The sequence below is a fragment of the Salmo salar genome, chromosome ssa17 (assembly GCF_905237065.1).
Source record: "Salmo salar chromosome ssa17, Ssal_v3.1, whole genome shotgun sequence".
Taxonomy (NCBI): domain Eukaryota; kingdom Metazoa; phylum Chordata; class Actinopteri; order Salmoniformes; family Salmonidae; genus Salmo; species Salmo salar.
In genome coordinates this window covers 66,375,387-66,392,820 of record NC_059458.1, presented here as the reverse complement: position 1 = coordinate 66,392,820, position 17,434 = coordinate 66,375,387, and the positions used below count along the sequence as shown (strand labels likewise).

Sequence of the window (17,434 nt, the reverse complement as noted above, 5' to 3'; positions counted from 1 at the left end):
CAGAAGCTATATAGCCGCTATATAGCCGCTATTTACTTCTTCCTACCATATTACTGTACCTAGAATGACCCAGTATCTATCTCAATTGACTGCAGATTGTTGATGTCCAATCGACAGCAGGAGAAAGAATCACAGAATCGCCACTAACCACAGAAGCCAGACTATAGCCCCAATCGTTGCCCTTGGTCTCTTGCAGTATGGACCCATATACCTTACCCAGAATGGCCCAGTAGCTATCTCAATTGAGTGCAGATTGTTGGTACCGATTGACTGCAGCATGTGGCTGACTCATTGCAGGGGTTTACGGTGTGGAACGAACCATCACTCTGCCTTTGAACAGCTTGCTGTAAATGTTGATGGCCTTGGTTTTATGGGTCTCTAGCGCAGGACTGCTGCTTCTGGGGGAGTTGGTGGTCTGTTTCTGGGGGAGTTGGTGGTCTGAGTCTGGGGTTCTGGGGGAGTTGGTGGTCTGAGTCTGGGGTTCTGGGGGAGTTGGTGGTCTGAGTCTGGGGTTCTGGGGGAGTTGGTGGTCTGAGTCTGGGGTTCTGGGGGAGTTGGTGGTCTGAGTCTGGGGTTCTGGGGGAGTTGGTGGTCTGAGTCTGGGGTTCTGGGGGAGTTGGTGGTCTGAGTCTGGGGTTCTGGGGGAGTTGGTGGTCTGAGTCTGGGGTTCTGGGGGAGTTGGTTGTCTGAGTCTGGGGTTCTGGGGGAGTTGGTGGTCTGAGTCTGGGGTTCTGGGGGAGTTGGTGGTCTGAGTCTGGGGTTCTGGGGGAGTTGGTGGTCTGAGTCAGGGTTTCTGGGGGAGTTGGTCTGAGTCTGGGGTTCTGGGGGAGTTGGTGGTCTGAGTCTGGGGTTCTGGGGGAGTTGGTGGTCTGAGTCTGGGGTTCTGGGGGAGTTGGTGGTCTGAGTCTGGGGTTCTGGGGGAGTTGGTGGTCTGAGTCTGGGGTTCTGGGGGAGTTGGTGGTCTCAGTCTGGGGTTCTGGGGAGAGTTGGTGGTCTGAGTCTGGGGTTCTGGGGAGAGTTGGTGGTCTGAGTCTGGGGTTCTGGGGGAGTTGGTGGTCTGAGTCTGGGGGAGTTGGTGGTCTGAGTCTGGGGTTCTGGGGGAGTTGGTGGTCTGAGTCTGGGGTTCTGGGGAGAGTTGGTGGTCTGAGTCTGGGGTTCTGGGGAGAGTTGGTGGTCTGAGTCTGGGGTTCTGGGGAGAGTTGGTGGTCTGAGTCTGGGGTTCTGGGGAGAGTTGGTGGTCTGAGTGTGGGGTTCTGGGGAGAGTTGGTGGTCTGAGTCTGGGGTTCTGGGGAGAGTTGGTGGTCTGAGTCTGGGGTTCTGGGGGAGTTGGTGGTCTGAGTCTGGGGTTCTGGGGGAGTTGGTGGTCTGAGTCTGGGGTTCTGGGGGAGTTGGTGGTCTGAGTCAGGGTTTCTGGGGAGTTGGTGGTCTGAGTCAGGGTTTCTGGGGGAGTTAGTGGTCTGAGTCTGGGGTTCTGGGGGAGTTGGTGGTCTGAGTCTGGGGTTCTGGGGGAGTTGGTGGTCTGAGTCTGGGGTTCTGGGGGAGTTGGTGGTCTGAGTCTGGGGTTCTGGGGGAGTTGGTGGTCTGAGTCTGGGGTTCTGGGGGAGTTGGTGGTCTGAGTCAGGGTTTCTGGGGGAGTTGGTCTGAGTCTGGGGTTCTGGGGGAGTTGGTGGTCTGAGTCTGGGGTTCTGGGGGAGTTGGTGGTCTGAGTCTGGGGTTCTGGGGGAGTTGGTGGTCTCAGTCTGGGGTTCTGGGGAGAGTTGGTGGTCTGAGTCTGGGGTTCTGGGGAGAGTTGGTGGTCTGAGTCTGGGGTTCTGGGGGAGTTGGTGGTCTGAGTCTGGGGGAGTTGGTGGTCTGAGTCTGGGGTTCTGGGGGAGTTGGTGGTCTGAGTCTGGGGTTCTGGGGAGAGTTGGTGGTCTGAGTCTGGGGTTCTGGGGAGAGTTGGTGGTCTGAGTCTGGGGTTCTGGGGAGAGTTGGTGGTCTGAGTCTGGGGTTCTGGGGAGAGTTGGTGGTCTGAGTGTGGGGTTCTGGGGAGAGTTGGTGGTCTGAGTCTGGGGTTCTGGGAAGAGTTGGTGGTCTGAGTCTGGGGTTCTGGGGGAGTTGGTGGTCTGAGTCTGGGGTTCTGGGGAGAGTTGGTGGTCTGAGTCTGGGGTTCTGGGGAGAGTTGGTGGTCTGAGTCTGGGGTTCTGGGGAGAGTTGGTGGTCTGAGTCTGGGGTTCTGGGGAGAGTTGGTGGTCTGAGTCAGGGTTTCTTGTGGAAAGTCCTATGACAAATGTATGTGTAAAATCCGCCATACAAAGACACTTTGATTGATGCAGGTGTTTAATTGGTTTGAGGGTGTACATTGTGATTACGACACACTTCAGATGAGAACACTGTATGCTTACTGTTTCTCACTGTTACTGTAGATCAGCTGGACCGTCTCTCCTCTAATATTTATTGTACTATTTGTGTGATTAGATACATGTTCACATGGCCTAGAGAAAGCTTTATGGCATGCACTCCAAAGCATTTGTCAAACATTGTGGCTTCCTCCTTATGTTGAAACCTGCTGGCTTCTGGGGCCTGTTCAGCAGAGTGCAAAGTTAAAGGCTATAGTGTCGTTGTGTAACTCTTCCTTAGCGTAGCTTTTAGACAATATCCAACCTTTCCTCCCCATACCGTCTGGTCATCCTAAACACCAACACTGACGAATTCAATTGCATAAATACAATCCCTCAGGTCATAGGCTTTAAAGTGTATTGTAGATAATAGTTTGTCAACCCCTGCATGGATGGACGTACTTCACCGGTAACACTTTACTTGACACCCAGTGTCATAACACATTATGACCTTGTCATAACCTGTCATGACAAACATATTTACACCTGTTACAAATATTGCATTATTTTATGTAGGTGTCATAACCAGCCATAAGTGTCAAGAACTTTCCTTTTGTTTTAAAGTTTGTTTCTTAAATCCTTTGTTGTTGTAATGAATTCTTTAGTCATGTTTTTCATGTTTTTCCATATTTTAACTAACTTTCATGAAGCATTATGACCATCCTGTGTCACTTTAATTGGACTAGGAAAATAACTTTGTCACTGTAAGAAGCATTGACCATCCTGTGTCACTTTACTTGGACTAAGAAAATACACTTTGTCACTGTAAGAAGCATTGACCATCCTGTGTCACTTTACTTGGACTAAGAAAATACACTTTGTCACTGTAAGAAGCATTGACCATCCTGTGTCACTTTACTTGGACTAAGAAAATACACTTTATGACACTGTCAAGAAGCATTATGACCATCATAATCATATAAGCCAGATAGGCCTATCACGTACCTGCCCTTATATCAGTCATGTCAAAAAGAGTGTTACGACCATATTATAACAGGTTATGATACGTTATGTAAAGTGTTGCCACTTCACCTTTGTGTCTACAACAACCAAAATAATCCTAACTATTGGGGTGGGATCACATTCAAGAAATGTTTGTTGCAGTCATGTTTTTTTCCCCAAGACAGCGCTCAGTTCAATAGTACAGTATGTCAAACCAGCTTATTGTTAATTTCAATGAAATTCCTTGATTTTGACTGACAAACAAAAGTGTAAGTAGGATCATTTGTGTCATAAAGTCAGTATATTCCAAAACGGAGTTTCGTGAGATTTGTCTAACTCGGGTCGTCATGATTTACATATATGCTTGGACTGGAATATTGTGGTGGTATGTCCATTAAAACGCAGGCGATTGGGCTGATATTTTATTCCATGAAATAGGAGAAATGGTAAAGGATGGGTAATTAATCTGCAACAGTAAGCACATGACTAGTAACATCAAATCAAAATCAAAACATGGAATAGGACAAATAGGGCTGGAAACAGGAAACACATGATAGACAAAATGTCAACCAGAAAAGTTATCAAATTAAAAAGTCAAACAAATGAAGAGGAGCACAGCACTTACATTTCAAACACACATCCAGGTAAAGGGAAAAACAGGCAGGTGAGGCCATTTTATGGAAGAGAGTGAGAGGAAGTTCTGCCTTCTGTGGTGGACTGGAGACAGGAGGGAAGTGTATGGTGATTGGTTAAAAGCTAGTCCATCAGGAAGTGTGTATCACATGGGTGCAGCCATAAAGAGCCTATGAAATGGATAGAAGGGCTGTTCCAGAATGTGGTGAAAATGGCAGCCATATGGGTCAGGGAGAAATCCAAACCAGTCTAATTGGAATGAATGGCAGAGGCATAATCCTGACTTTACTTATGCCTTCATTTGATTTTCATGGATGTGATATATCAGTGTAATAAAATTGTCAACCTAAAATAGTCATTTTAATTATAAATACAGTTTATACAGGTTTATACCAATTCTCTCTATAAATAGCCTCTAAAATATATGTACACAGACCATACAACATCAGTACTTGTTGCCTTTACAACTTGTCTAAGTCCTATCAACTGATTCTAGCCAGTGTATGTACGGCTGTGGATTGACTGCATCGTTTGATTGGAATGTTGGCAAATTGGCAGTTCATTTGAAAAGTTTATGGAATCATTCATCTAAAACTGGATGGCTAGCTAGCTAACAAAAAATAGAGTGCAGATACATTCTTCAAATTCATTATTTTACACAATTACTTATTACAGCACTGGCAAACTATGGTTGACCTACTCCCTGACCAAAATGGCTGACCTTTATCCCATCATAAGAAGGTTCATGCCATTCTAGTTTTTTAATGACTAATTATATGGGTGCATCTCAATTGTATTTCCTTGATTCGTCACATCCTCTCTGCCTGTCTCCTTCTAAAAATGAATTGGAGAAGGTACAAGGGGAGGAACCTCAGACCTCCTCCAATGCCTTTTTTAGGTGAGAGAGCCAACACGAGGAATCAATGAAATACAATTGAGACTCACTCCCTGACAAAAATCAGTACAAGTTGGAAAAATGAAGGAGTCAGAGAAAATATGGGATAAAAGGACATAATCTCAACCAGTACATTACAACCCAGTACAGTATAGACACGGAGACCAATGTTGATTAATGGTTGTACAAGTTGTGTTTATTCCATGTGATTTACAAGGATATAAATAATGACCAAAATGTACAAAATCTGTGTGCTGGAAGCCCAAGCCTATGTACATGAGTTAGTCCGCAGTGATGTCATCACCCTGTCCCAACCCTCCCCAATACAATCTCTACAACCATAGATTTTATTTTCATTTTGGTACCTTGTTTCCAGTGCGATGTGCGGCAAATATTTTATTCCTTTATTTTTGTAAATGTTTTACTACATTACATGTATGAACAATGAGCTGGCAAAATATCTATGTACATTTAGAGAGGACTATGTATTCATCCGAAGAATACATAAATACTGTGGTAAAATATTCCATCTGCTTGGAGTTATGAGTCTAGCCCCATGAGAAACAGATTGGTGTGTTGACCGGACACACCAATAATAATACAAATAATAATAATAATAATAGCGAGAGGAGCCATCGGAAACATTCACTCTCAGTATAGAACTATTATGGTATTTTTTTAAAGGATGGCAATCATTCTCAAGCCCGGATTTTTTCATTTCAGCATATCATATAAAAATAATGTAACATTAAGACAAGAGTAGACAAGAATAATCATAAGGTAATATAATACTCTCATATGAAACATTTAAAACATCCGGCATTAATATGAATATTTCTTTAATTGGGATGGATGGCGTTTTACTCAGGTAGGCGGAGCCATCCTTTGTGATGGCACAGGGCTCACCTGTTGCATGGTGGTCCGGCACGGCTAGTCCAATTATATCCGTATTATTGACTATTAAACAAAACTAAAACAAGAGGAAAAGAGCCAGCCAGAAGTCCTTTACCTCATCCCCATTCAAATACAGACAGTTGTCCGTTACCGTCCAGACCTTTGGTGACCGTGGTATAGAGTTCAAAGGTCAAGGTCCAATTGAATGCAGAACAGGGGCTAGAGTTGTAGTTGTGGCTGCTTCAATAAAAGTCTACATTCACATATCTGACTGACATCTGTTGCTAAGCAGTCCCTTAATTTTGTGTGTGTGTGTGTGTGTGTGTGTGTGTGTGTGTGTGTGTGTGTGTGTGTGTGTGTGTGTGTGTGTGTGTGTGTGTGTGTGTGTGTGTGTGTGTGTGTGTGTGTGTGTGTGTGTGTGTGTGTGTGCAGATAGTCCATGGGTCCAATGTTTGTGGTTTGTGGGAAGATGGATGTCCTCGTTTTGTAATCAACCTTAAACACCAAGTTTAGAGTGAGTGTCCATGTTTGTAGTCCTTTGACACAGAGACAGAAGGGTCCACATTTGTAGTCCTTTTTGCATTGTGTGTGAGAGGGTCCATGTTTAAGGCTGGCTACATTCTTTGCATTCCACAGTAATAGACATGGGCGTCCGGCATTGCCCTGCGAATGAGATCACACCACTTATCCAGAGTTCCCAAACCCCGCCTCCTATCCACCGGCCCCGCCCCTCCCTCGTCACCAGTCAGTCCAAAATGGACTCCATGCGCCTCACAAGCCACAAGCTAAACCTTTTCAGCATTTCCCAACAAAACAAGTATAGAAAGAAAATGATGAATCTAATAATAACCCATTTAAAACAAATTCAATCTGGACACAGGTATAGCGTGTGGTTTAAAAACGATTCCTTCCTGTGTCAAAGGTCAATTCGTCTCAAATAAACAAACAACGCTTTGCCACTCAAATTTCTCAAAATATGTCTAAAAAAAATAATCTGCAGTAAAAATCAAAGACTGATATATGATAAAAACAGGAGTCTGCTTTACTAGCAACTTTTTTTTTTAAGTAACATTTGCTACATCATCTCTCATAGCAGTCCATTATCCTCTCCAACTGGATGGAACTGATAAACAAATGTTCCCTCCACCTCCTCTGGGTTGCCAGTACTGGACAACAAAATCCCTCAAAACATCAGCACACAAACCTAGTGCTGGAGAATTGGCTTTGCTCTAAAAAAACAAAGACAAAAAGACTGTTAGGGGTGGGGTTCTTAGCAGCATAATGGTCTAGATATTCTCATTCAGCTTGTCGAAGGGGTGAAAAAAGAGAGACAAAAAAGAAAAGCGAGGAGCGGAGGAACAGCAGTAGGAAGAGGAAAAAAATGAGATATAACCAAATGGTTCCACCCCCCCAGTCAGGAACAAAAATAAGAGGGATTGACTGACTGACCAACCAACTGACTGCCTGCCTGACACATAAGAGGGGAGGGCTGACCATGGAAAATGGAAAAATAGAACTGACTGTTGCCCCCTACAGGTCTAGACAGAGAGGTGCACCATCACCCCAAGGGTAAAAGTTCATGCTCCGCCCCTGCAGGCAGGCTAAGGCGTCAACAGGACAAGGAAGGGGGGGGAGCAAGAGAGAGGAATGTGTGAGAGAGAGACACACAGCGCAGCGCCAAACGGCATCATGCAGAGGTTGCGGCAGCTAACGGTGGAGCGGGTTTTTCGGCCAGTGAGGTCACACACGTCGCCGCATAAGAGAGTTGCTCGTGCCGTGCAGCTCCGTTGGGGGGCCTCTAGAGGGCCAGCTCTCTGCAAGGCACACACACAGGAGTGGACAGGCGGGTGGTATACGCTATTAGAAAATAGTGGTCTCATACTTGGTGTTCGCTCCTCTCTTGGCCTCCTGCCCTGGTTCCACTATCCACGGCACGTTGGCATGACCCTTCTGCTCCATCGACGGCTGCTCCATCTGAGAGAGGGAGAAGGAGTGAGAGTAGGGAGAGAGAGGGGAAATAAAGTGGGAGAGAGGATGGAGAGAGAGAGGGTTGGTTAAATGTTGTCAGAGAAAAAGTGGGATAATAATACATGTCAGGAGAGAGAGAGAGGTCTGGGGCTGAGAGAACAGGAGAGAGAGAGAGAGAGAGGTCTGGGGCTGAGAGAACAGGAGAGAGAGAGAGAGAGATCTGGGGCTGAGAGAACAGGAGAGAGAGAGAGAGATCTGGGGCTGAGAGAACAGGAGAGAGAGAGAGGTCTGGGGCTGAGAACAGGAGAGAGAGAGAGATCTGTGGCTGAGAGAACAGGAGAGAGAGAGAGAGAGAGAGATCTGGGGCTGAGAGAACAGGAGAGAGAGAGAGAGAGAGAGAGATCTGGGGCTGAGAGAACAGGAGAGAGAGAGAGATCTGGGGCTGAGAACAGGAGAGAGAGAGAGAGAGAGAGAGATCTGGGGCTGAGAGAACAGGAGAGAGAGAGAGAACAGGAGAGAGAGAGAGATATGGGGCTGAGAACAGGAGAGAGAGAGAGAGTTATAGTGGAGAGGCACGATCAGAGACTTCCACAACAACACTTAAATATGGAGGCACTTGCTTTAGGTCTGAAAATATATTGTTGGCATCATATCAATGTATGAATCACAATGTATTTTAATGAGGAAAGAAAACAGTATAAAATATATAATATTACAAATAATCTCTGTACTCTAACCCCACAACACCTTCCCATTGTTGAAAATGACTTGTTCAAGACCAAGCTATGCTCTTTCCCTCTCAAAAGTTAACTTTTCAACAACCAATCAAAATGCTCATTCTGGTTGCCGAGGGTGCTTTCCTTCCACCACATTGGTCCGTGATAGACTAAAAGATGATTTGGGGAGTGGGTCCCTGCCTGTGAACACTGCAAAGCTGAAACTGGAAGAATGTATGAATGCACACACACACGACCTGAGTGGAGTTGACAGAGGCAGGACCAAACACCAAGACAAACAGAAAGAGCAGACAGTCAAGAGTAAGAAAGAACGGAGAAGGGAGGAAGACCTGAAAGGGAACTTTGTGAGGGTGACGGAGGAGGAGTGGTGAAGGAGGAGGAAGTGGAGGGTGGAGAGGAGGCCGGTGGGGGGTGTATATGTGACCCAGCGACCAACGGCTAGAGGGGTACATGATGACCTATAGGGGGAGGAACACAGAGGTCACAGAGAGGTCAAAGGGGGCCTGCTCGGCAACAGCACGGCAACGACACTGAAACCGTATGGTAACAGTTCGGTAACGCCATAGTAACACAACTGCAACGATGGTTAACACCAGGGACACACCAAAGGAACACTTCATGCAGGCAGAAGAACACACATACAAACACACACAAGGATGAGGTCGAGAAAGGAGGACAAGACAGAGGAAGATTTAAAAACTAAGCCGGAGAGAAGGAGGAGGAGAGTAGGAGAAGAGGAGGAGGAGAGAAGAGGAGAGAAGGAGATAAGGAGGAGAGAAAGAGAGGAGGAGAAGAGTAGGAGAGGAGGCGGAGAGGAGGAGGAGGAAAGGAGAGAGGAGGAGAGGAGGAGAGTAGGAGAGGAGGAGGAGAGAAGGAGAGGAGGAGGAGGAGAGAAGAGGAGAGAAGGAGATAAGGAGGGGAGAAAGAGAGGAGGAGAAGAGTAGGAGAGGAGGTGGAGAGGAGGAGGAGGAGGAAAGTAGAGAGAAGGAGGAGAGGAGGAGGACTGGAGAGGAGGAGGAACAGTAATCCACAGGTTTACACAGACATAGAAGTGCTGCAAAATAATGACTGTGAACAGCTGCTGGTGGGAATATTAAGTGAATCCTGCAGCATGCTTCACTGTAGTTCCCTCCACAGCACTACACAGGCCATTAACTACATTACCCGCTCACACAACACAAACACCCGCGCACACACACATACAGGCATATGCTCAAAAGCGCACATACTCGCACACACACTTTCAGGGCAGGCGGTTAATGGTTAATGTAACAGCAGCGGAGTCATGCCATTGTCCATCATCTCTGTGAATGGCCTATGAATATGAACACACACACACACACAGAGGGAAAGGGAAAGAGACAGAGGGAAAGAAAACCTCACATCTCCAACCCACTAGATAAGACAATTACAATTTTAGATAGCAGCACTACTATGACTACATATATTATATGACCTCCCACAGCACAGAGAGACTGACAAAGCTGTTCCCTGTCACTTTATCTGTCCCCTGACTCACTTTATCTGTCCCCTGACTCACTTTATCTGTCCCCTGACTCACTTTACCTGTCCCCTGACTCACTTTATCTGTCCCCTGACTCACTTTACCTGTCCCCTGACTCACTTTACCTGTCCCCTGACTCACTTTACCTGTCCCCTGACTCACTTTACCTGTCCCCTGACTCACTTTACCTGTCCCCTGACTCACTTTATCTGTCCCCTGACTCCCTTTACCTGTCCCCTGACTCACTTTATCTGTCCCCTGACTCACTTTCTGGAAGGGGACATTAGTACTGTGTTCTGTACATGAGACGCCAGCACAAATTGCACTTACCTCACTCATAGTATGCTTCCCAAATGGCACCCTATTCCTTTATAGTGCACTACGTTTGACCAGGGCCCATGCAATATATAGGGTGCCACATTTGGGCCGTGGACATACGCATATAGCCCAGTAAATCCATATGGGAACACTATACAGAATAAGGCATTTAAGGCTCCAAGGGTCTATGGTAAATCTAACTGTCCGTCTAGGTCTATTTTAAAGCTCCAGGAACTGGAATCCAAGGGGAGTCTGGGGGGAGAGGAGGCTGACAGACAGGCACTGTGGCTGGGGTAGATGGCTCTGGCAACGTCTATCTGCGTGGGACTGGGAGAGAGCATGGACAGAGCCAACACTAATACACACAAAGCTGAGAGATGCACACACCCATAAAGCTGAGATACACGCACATGCACACGCACACACACACACACACACACACACACACACACACACACACACACACACACACACACACACACACACAGAGCAGGGCTCCACAGAGCAGGGCTCCACAGAGCTCTATGTAAACAGCCCTCATCAATCACCCAGGGCTGTAAGAGACTGCAGGGAGAGAAAGATAGAGTGGGTCTTTTACAGATCAAACATTCACCTACAACAGTGATGTAGTGGTCAGAAAATAGGTGGGGAAACTCTGATCGCAGTGAAAAAAGTAACACTTCCTTTTCTTTCAGTGCATTATTCCATAAAAGGTGGGTAAAATGCGTTTACTTTCATTTACCCTCTACTACACCTCCGATCTACACCTCCAACCCGCACCTCTGACCTCCACTACACCTCCACTACACCTCCGATCTACACCTCCAACCCGCACCTCTGACCTCCACTACACCTCCACTACACCTCCGATCTACACCTCCAACCCGCACCTCCAACCCGCACCTCTGACCTCCACTACACCTCCACTACACCTCCACTACACCTCCGATCTACACCTCCGATCTACACCTCCGACCTGAACCTCCAACCCGCACCTCTGACCTCCACTACACCTCCACTACACCTCCACTACAAGCTCAGTGTGGCCAAGACACACACACACACACACACACACACACACACACACACACTGCAACCATCAATAACCACAACTGACCACTTTGAAAAAGGAGTGAGTTAACGCTATACACACCAACACACTCACAATAACACGCTAACGCTGATAACACGCTAACGCTGATAACACGCTAACGCTGATAACACGCTAACGCTGATAACACGCTAACGCTGATAACACGCTAACACTGATAACAAAGATAACACTGATAACACTGATAACATGCTAACACTGATAACACGCTAACACTGGTAACAAAGCTAACACTGATAACACGCTAACACTGATAACACGCTAACACTGATAACACGCTAACACTGATAACACGCTAACACTGATAACAAAGCTAACACTGATAACACGCTAACACTGATAACACGCTAACACTGATAACACGCTAACACTGATAACACGCTAACACTGATAACAAAGATAACACTGATAACACTGATAACATGCTAACACTGATAACACGCTAACACTGGTAACAAAGCTAACACTGATAACACGCTAACACTGATAACAAAGCTAACACTGATAACACGCTAACACTGATAACAAAGCTAACACTGATAACAAAGCTAACACTGATAACACGCTAACACTGATAACACGCTAACACTGATAACACGCTAACACTGGTAACAAAGCTAACACTGATAACACGCTAACACTGATAACAAAGCTAACACTGATAACACGCTAACACTGATAACAAAGCTAACACTGATAACAAAGCTAACACTGATAACACGCTAACACTGATAACAAAGATAACACTGATAACAAAGATAACAAAGGCATTGAAGGAGCTTAGAGATGTTCACTCTGATGTACCTGTACTGGAAACAAAGGACAGGTGAGAGGTCATGGACAGGGTGAACAGGAGTCACAGAGTAGATCAGAGGTCATGGGAGACACTATAGGCTAGTGGATGTTGATGAGAGGTGAAAGGTGAGAGGTCATAGGAAAGGGAAGTAGTTGTGTGATGGGGAGGGTTGGCTGCAGTATTATGTGGGACTTATAAAGGCTTATGTTGACAGGTGAAAGGTGAGATGTTGTGGAACAACTTGGTATAGGAGCTTACAGTTGGTCTAGACAGTACGGTATGGCTCGCACAGACGTGTTGACGAAAGGTGAGAGGTTGTGGTGGAGGTTGTAGTAGAGGGTAAAGGTTAAACGGAGAGTATAAACTAGTGTCATTACTCACAGACTTGCGGATGTTGACGCGGGGCTTGGGGACGGGCTTGTTGGGCTTGATGTCGAAGCTCTCTGGCAGCGTGGAGGAGCCATGGCCACTCTTCCTGGCCTGCAGGGCCAGCTGGTAGGCTACCTCAAAGGCCTGGCCCAGTGTCAGGATGATCTCATATGCCAGGTTCTGTTGAAAACACACACACAAACACACACGCACACAAAATGTCATAAACACACACACACATATACGCATGTAATGTTACGCATGTATGCGCACACACACACACACATGCAAACACACACTATGTCAAATCTGCCATTTCATCATAACAGTAGTTCTCAAACCAGGAAGTAACTCATTTATAAAGCCACTTGTCCCCCTCACAGACAGAGGGGGCTGTGTGTGTGTGTGTGTGTGTGTGTGTGTGTGTGTGTGTGTGTGTGTGTGTGTGTGTGTGTGTGTGTGTGTGTGTGTGTGTGTGTGTGTGTGTGTGTGTGTGTGTGTGTGTGTGTGTGTGTGTGTGTGTGTGAGTGACTCACCACGTCGAAGGCAGTGAAGACATGGCAGTAGTGGTGGCTGGACTTGAGGTCTTTGGTGATGTAGGCAAACGTGGACAGATCCTCAGGATCCTGGGCCGCACAAGAGATGTTACGGATCTCATGCTCAGCTATGATGTTCTAGAGCGAGAGACAGAGAAAGAGAAACGGAGAGAGAGAGAGAGACAGAGGGAAGGAAGGAGAGAGTGTGGGAGAGAGAGATAAAGGGAGAGAGAAAGACCGAAATAGAGAGAAAGACAGAGAGAGAAAGAAAGAGAGGGTTGGAGATCTTTAGAGAACGTTTATGTGATGGAAGTCCAGACTGTTGATCTTGTGACAATGTTATTTTTTGCTTCCACCCAGTACTGTTCAGTTCTTCTCTCAGTAATGGTGCTTCCACCCAGTACTGTTCAGTTCTTCTCTCAGTAATGGTGCTTCCACCCAGTACTGTTCAGTTCTTCTCTCAGTAATGGTGCTTCCACCCAGTGCTGTTCAGTTCTTCTCTCAGTAATGGTGCTTCCACCCAGTGCTGTTCAGTTCTTACTCTCAGTAATGGTGCTTCCACCCAGTGCTGTTCAGTTCTTCTCTCAGTAATGGTGCTTCCACCCAGTGCTGTTCAGTTCTTCTCTCAGTAATGGTGCTTCTACCCAGTACTGTTCAGTTCTTCTCTCAGTAATGGTGCTTCCACCCAGTGCTGTTCAGTTCTTCTCTCAGTAATGGTGCTTCTACCCAGTACTGTTCAGTTCTTACTCTCAGTAATGGTGCAGGAGGAAAGAAAGCCTCTCACCTTGTTTGTAGCGTCAATGAACTTGACTCCCTTGTAGGAGACGGACAGAACAATGGTCGGGACTTTCTTCATCTGTTCTGTAGACTTCTGTAGCGTGGAGAGAGAGACGGAGAGAGAGACGGAGAGAGAAAGAGATGGAAAAGAGGGGTCGTCTGAGTTAACATTTGATGCCAATGAGTCAATTAGACAACACACGGCTAACACAGTCTCCCTCCCTCCAGTCTCCCTTCCCAGCAGAACAATAAAACCCTACAAGAAGAATCTCTTCACAATATAATACCATTTTAGAGAGAGTGGGGACTGTGGTTGCAAAACTTTCAATAAATTCCCCGCTTTTTCTCAGAGATCCTGGGTTGGAGGATTCTGGATTTACTTATTCTTATATTTATAAGGAGGACTTATTCCCTCCTTATTCCGTGAATCCTCAAACCGGGATTTCGGGAAAGGCAGGGAATTTATTGAAAGTTCTCGGAATTGTGCAACCCCAGTGGGGACAGATAGAGATGAGAGCTTATGAGATGAGAGCTCAACACAAGCTTATAACGAGATAGAATAAGAGGGAAGGGGTGGGAAGAGAGAGACAGAAAGATGAAATCAACACAAGCTTATAACTAAGCAGAAAAAGAGGGAGATCGGGATGAGCCCACTGCACAGAGAGAGCCAGCCTATCAACACACTCTCCTCTTTACTAGCAGAATCAATTCCAATCTTCTCAAAGTTCAAAGGTTACCCCGCGCCTTATGGAAAACAATGGGCGCAATTGACATTTTCAAAACGTATAGATTTCCCCCTTGGAGGTCCTAGATAACTATCAGCTTTCAACCCATAAATATTCCTCCTATATTCCTTTCTTCTTTCTATTCCCGCCCAGACTTACGATCACCCGCTCTCGTCTGACAGCCGCATGTTTCTTTTCCCTTCTCCCATTGCTAAGCTCATTATGCGCTGCCGCAGTGGGGAATGATGGGATTTAAAATCAGTATCACCCTAGTACCATTATTCCACCTGTCAGGGATTTAATATATTCAACAGATCCTGTATGAATTCCTCTCCTCTTCCTTCTCTCTCTCTCTCACTCCCCAACCCCCACCCCCCCACCCACCCCCCCTTCTCCCCCTCTCTGTGTTTCCTCAACATCAGCATATTTCTAGTGCAGCGGTTCCCTTTCAAGATCACGGGCTTATGAGGGCCGATAAACGCAGCGCTGCGAGACACAAAGACAGAAGACTGGGGAGCAGAGGGAATTACATATGCATATGGACCATGTTGATACTGTGTCCACAAGCATGGAAATATAGAGAGAAAAGAGGCAGAGTGATGGAGAAGGTGGGGGGGGGGGGTATAACAGGACCCAGGTACAGTAGGTACATCGAGAGCGGAGCTCCAAATTTAATGACCCTTGAAGTCTGACAATAAAAACAACTACAGCATCAATCGTTTTGGCAGATCAAGATAAACCGAGGGAGGGAGGGAGGGAGGGAGGGAGGGAGGGAGGGAGGGAGGGAGGGAGGGAGGGGAGAGAGGGAGGGGAGAGAGGGAGAGGCTCTCTGAGGTGTCTGCAGCATGCTGAGCTGTCTGCTCTCCTCAGATGTGACCAAACAGATAAAGATGAGGAGGAGAAAGGACGGTGGAGGGGCAGGCAGAGTACACATATTAATAGTCTGCTTCCTCACTTCCACACTGCAGTAACTCAGGAGAGAGAGAGAGAGAGAGAGAGAGAGAGAGAGAGAGGGGGGGAAGAGAGAGAGAGAGGGGGGGGGAAGAGAGAGAGAGAAGGGGGAAGAGAGACAGAGAGGAAGAAGGTGAATGAAAGTGAAAGAGAATAAAAGAGAGCAAAAGAGAAGGAGGTGAATCCAGGTAGAAAATGAGACTACAGTGGTGGTTAAAGTGGCCCTAGTTTCTCTCTCTGGGTGGTAGTGATGTGCCGGGCCCTCTTACCCTCATCTTGGAGCAGGCGTCTTGTGTTGACTCTGTTCCTCTCAGCTCTTTCACCAGCATAGAGCCCAGGTACTGTCAGAGACATAAAGGTAAACAACGTTAACATTCACATTCCATCCTAGAACTATTATACAGACACATGAAGGATCATAGAATCATTCAATGTAAGATGGAAACTTAAATGATCAAATAACTTAAACTCCCAAAAGTCTAATACTTCAATTTGGAAAAAAAAAACAATATTCTGCTGAGATGATGACATCACTTGCTGTGTGTGTGTGTGTGTGTGTGTGTGTGTGTGTGTGTGTGTGTGTGTGTGTGTGTGTATGTGTGTGTGTGTGTGTGTGTGTGTGTGTGTTGCAGCTAGCCAGCCAGTCACATAATAACGCAGTGCTTTCTGAAGTGATTAATACAACCTGGAAATCCCCAGAGGGGTGTAAACAGCGCTGGGGCGGGCTGGAAATGTGCAAAGTGGGGAGGTCAATAAGTGAGGACCTGGTTCGTGAGGACACAGACCCAATTTAATAAAGAAGGTGGTTTATGGGGACAGTACTTATGGGGACAGTAAGGCTAAAGGGATGTAATGGGTGTACGATTAACTGCTCAGCGCGCCTACTGTTGATTTGAGAGCTAAAAGCCCCAAAGAGGATTTCTTATAGGATGTTCTGACACCCAAAGTGCAAACATTGATCGTTTTATACCTAGACCCCCTGACCTTAAATCATTTACCCTACAGGATATGCTTCTGAAAAATGTCCCGGAAAAACCATCCACATAATCTTACCCTTCGTCAAAAGATAACAAATACATTGCATTAGCTTAACGGTAACACAACCACACCCTGATTTCTCTCCTATTTTATGTGCAGTAGAATGAATTAGTCATTTCTTTATGGGAGGTAGGCTGGTGGTTGTAGTGGGGTTGTCTGGGCTGGTTACTGCTCTGTCTGGCTCTGTTGTTAATAATGCTACGGTATCAAGGGAGTGTCGTCTGTTCTCGTATAGAGAACACTGTAATAACATTACAAACCTCCAAGAAGCCCCTGTCTCTGGGTGTGTGTGTGTGTGTGTGTGTGTGTGTGTGTGTGTGTGTGTGTGTGTGTGTGTGTGTGTGTGTGTGTGTGTGTGTGTGTGTGTGTGTGTGTGTGTGTGTGTGCAAACGTACAGTAGTGTCGTCTGATGCTGAAAACGCTACAGAGAACATAGTAATAACATTACAGAGTGAAAACGCTACAGAGATCATAGTAATAACATTACAGAGTGAAAACGTTACAGAGAACATAGTAATAACATTACAGAGTGAAAACGCTACAGAGAACATAGTAATAACATTACAGAGTGAAAACGCTACAGAGATCATAGTAATAACATTACATAGTGAAAACGCTACAGAGATCATAGTAATAACATTACATAGTGAAAACGCTACAGAGATCATAGTAATAACATTACAGAGTGAAAACGCTACAGAGATCATAGTAATAACATTACAGAGTGAAAACGCTACAGAGATCATAGTAATAACATTACAGAGTGAAAACGCTACAGAGAACATAGTAATAACATTACAGAGTGAAAACGCTACAGAGATCATAGTAATAACATTACAGAGTGAAAACGCTAGTAATAACA

The 17,434-nt window shown here is 46.0% G+C and overlaps 2 protein-coding genes across 2 annotated transcripts in view; both read right to left on the bottom strand.

The window, feature by feature from the left end:
* Positions 1-368: 368 nt before the first annotated feature.
* LOC123728086 (proline-rich extensin-like protein EPR1) lies at positions 369-2,291 on the bottom strand. Its single transcript, XM_045698652.1, has one exon. The coding sequence runs from the start codon at positions 2,289-2,291 to the stop codon at positions 369-371; it is 1,923 nt and encodes a 640-aa protein (XP_045554608.1).
* Positions 2,292-6,977: 4,686 nt separating this feature from the next.
* The window catches only part of LOC106576444 (ankyrin repeat and sterile alpha motif domain-containing protein 1B), a 309,496-nt gene continuing 299,039 nt past the window's right edge, over positions 6,978-17,434 (bottom strand). The window contains 5 exon segments of the mRNA XM_045699996.1: positions 6,978-7,716; positions 12,558-12,725; positions 13,082-13,219; positions 13,866-13,952; positions 15,804-15,875. Of these exon segments, the coding sequence (XP_045555952.1) occupies positions 7,603-7,716; positions 12,558-12,725; positions 13,082-13,219; positions 13,866-13,952; positions 15,804-15,875 (579 nt within the window). The 3' untranslated portion in view covers positions 6,978-7,602.

Excerpts from the sequence above, each read along its gene's own strand:
- LOC123728086 (XM_045698652.1), bottom strand. The coding sequence starts at position 2,291 with ATGGCGGATTTTACACATACATTTGTCATAGGACTTTCCACAAGAAAC.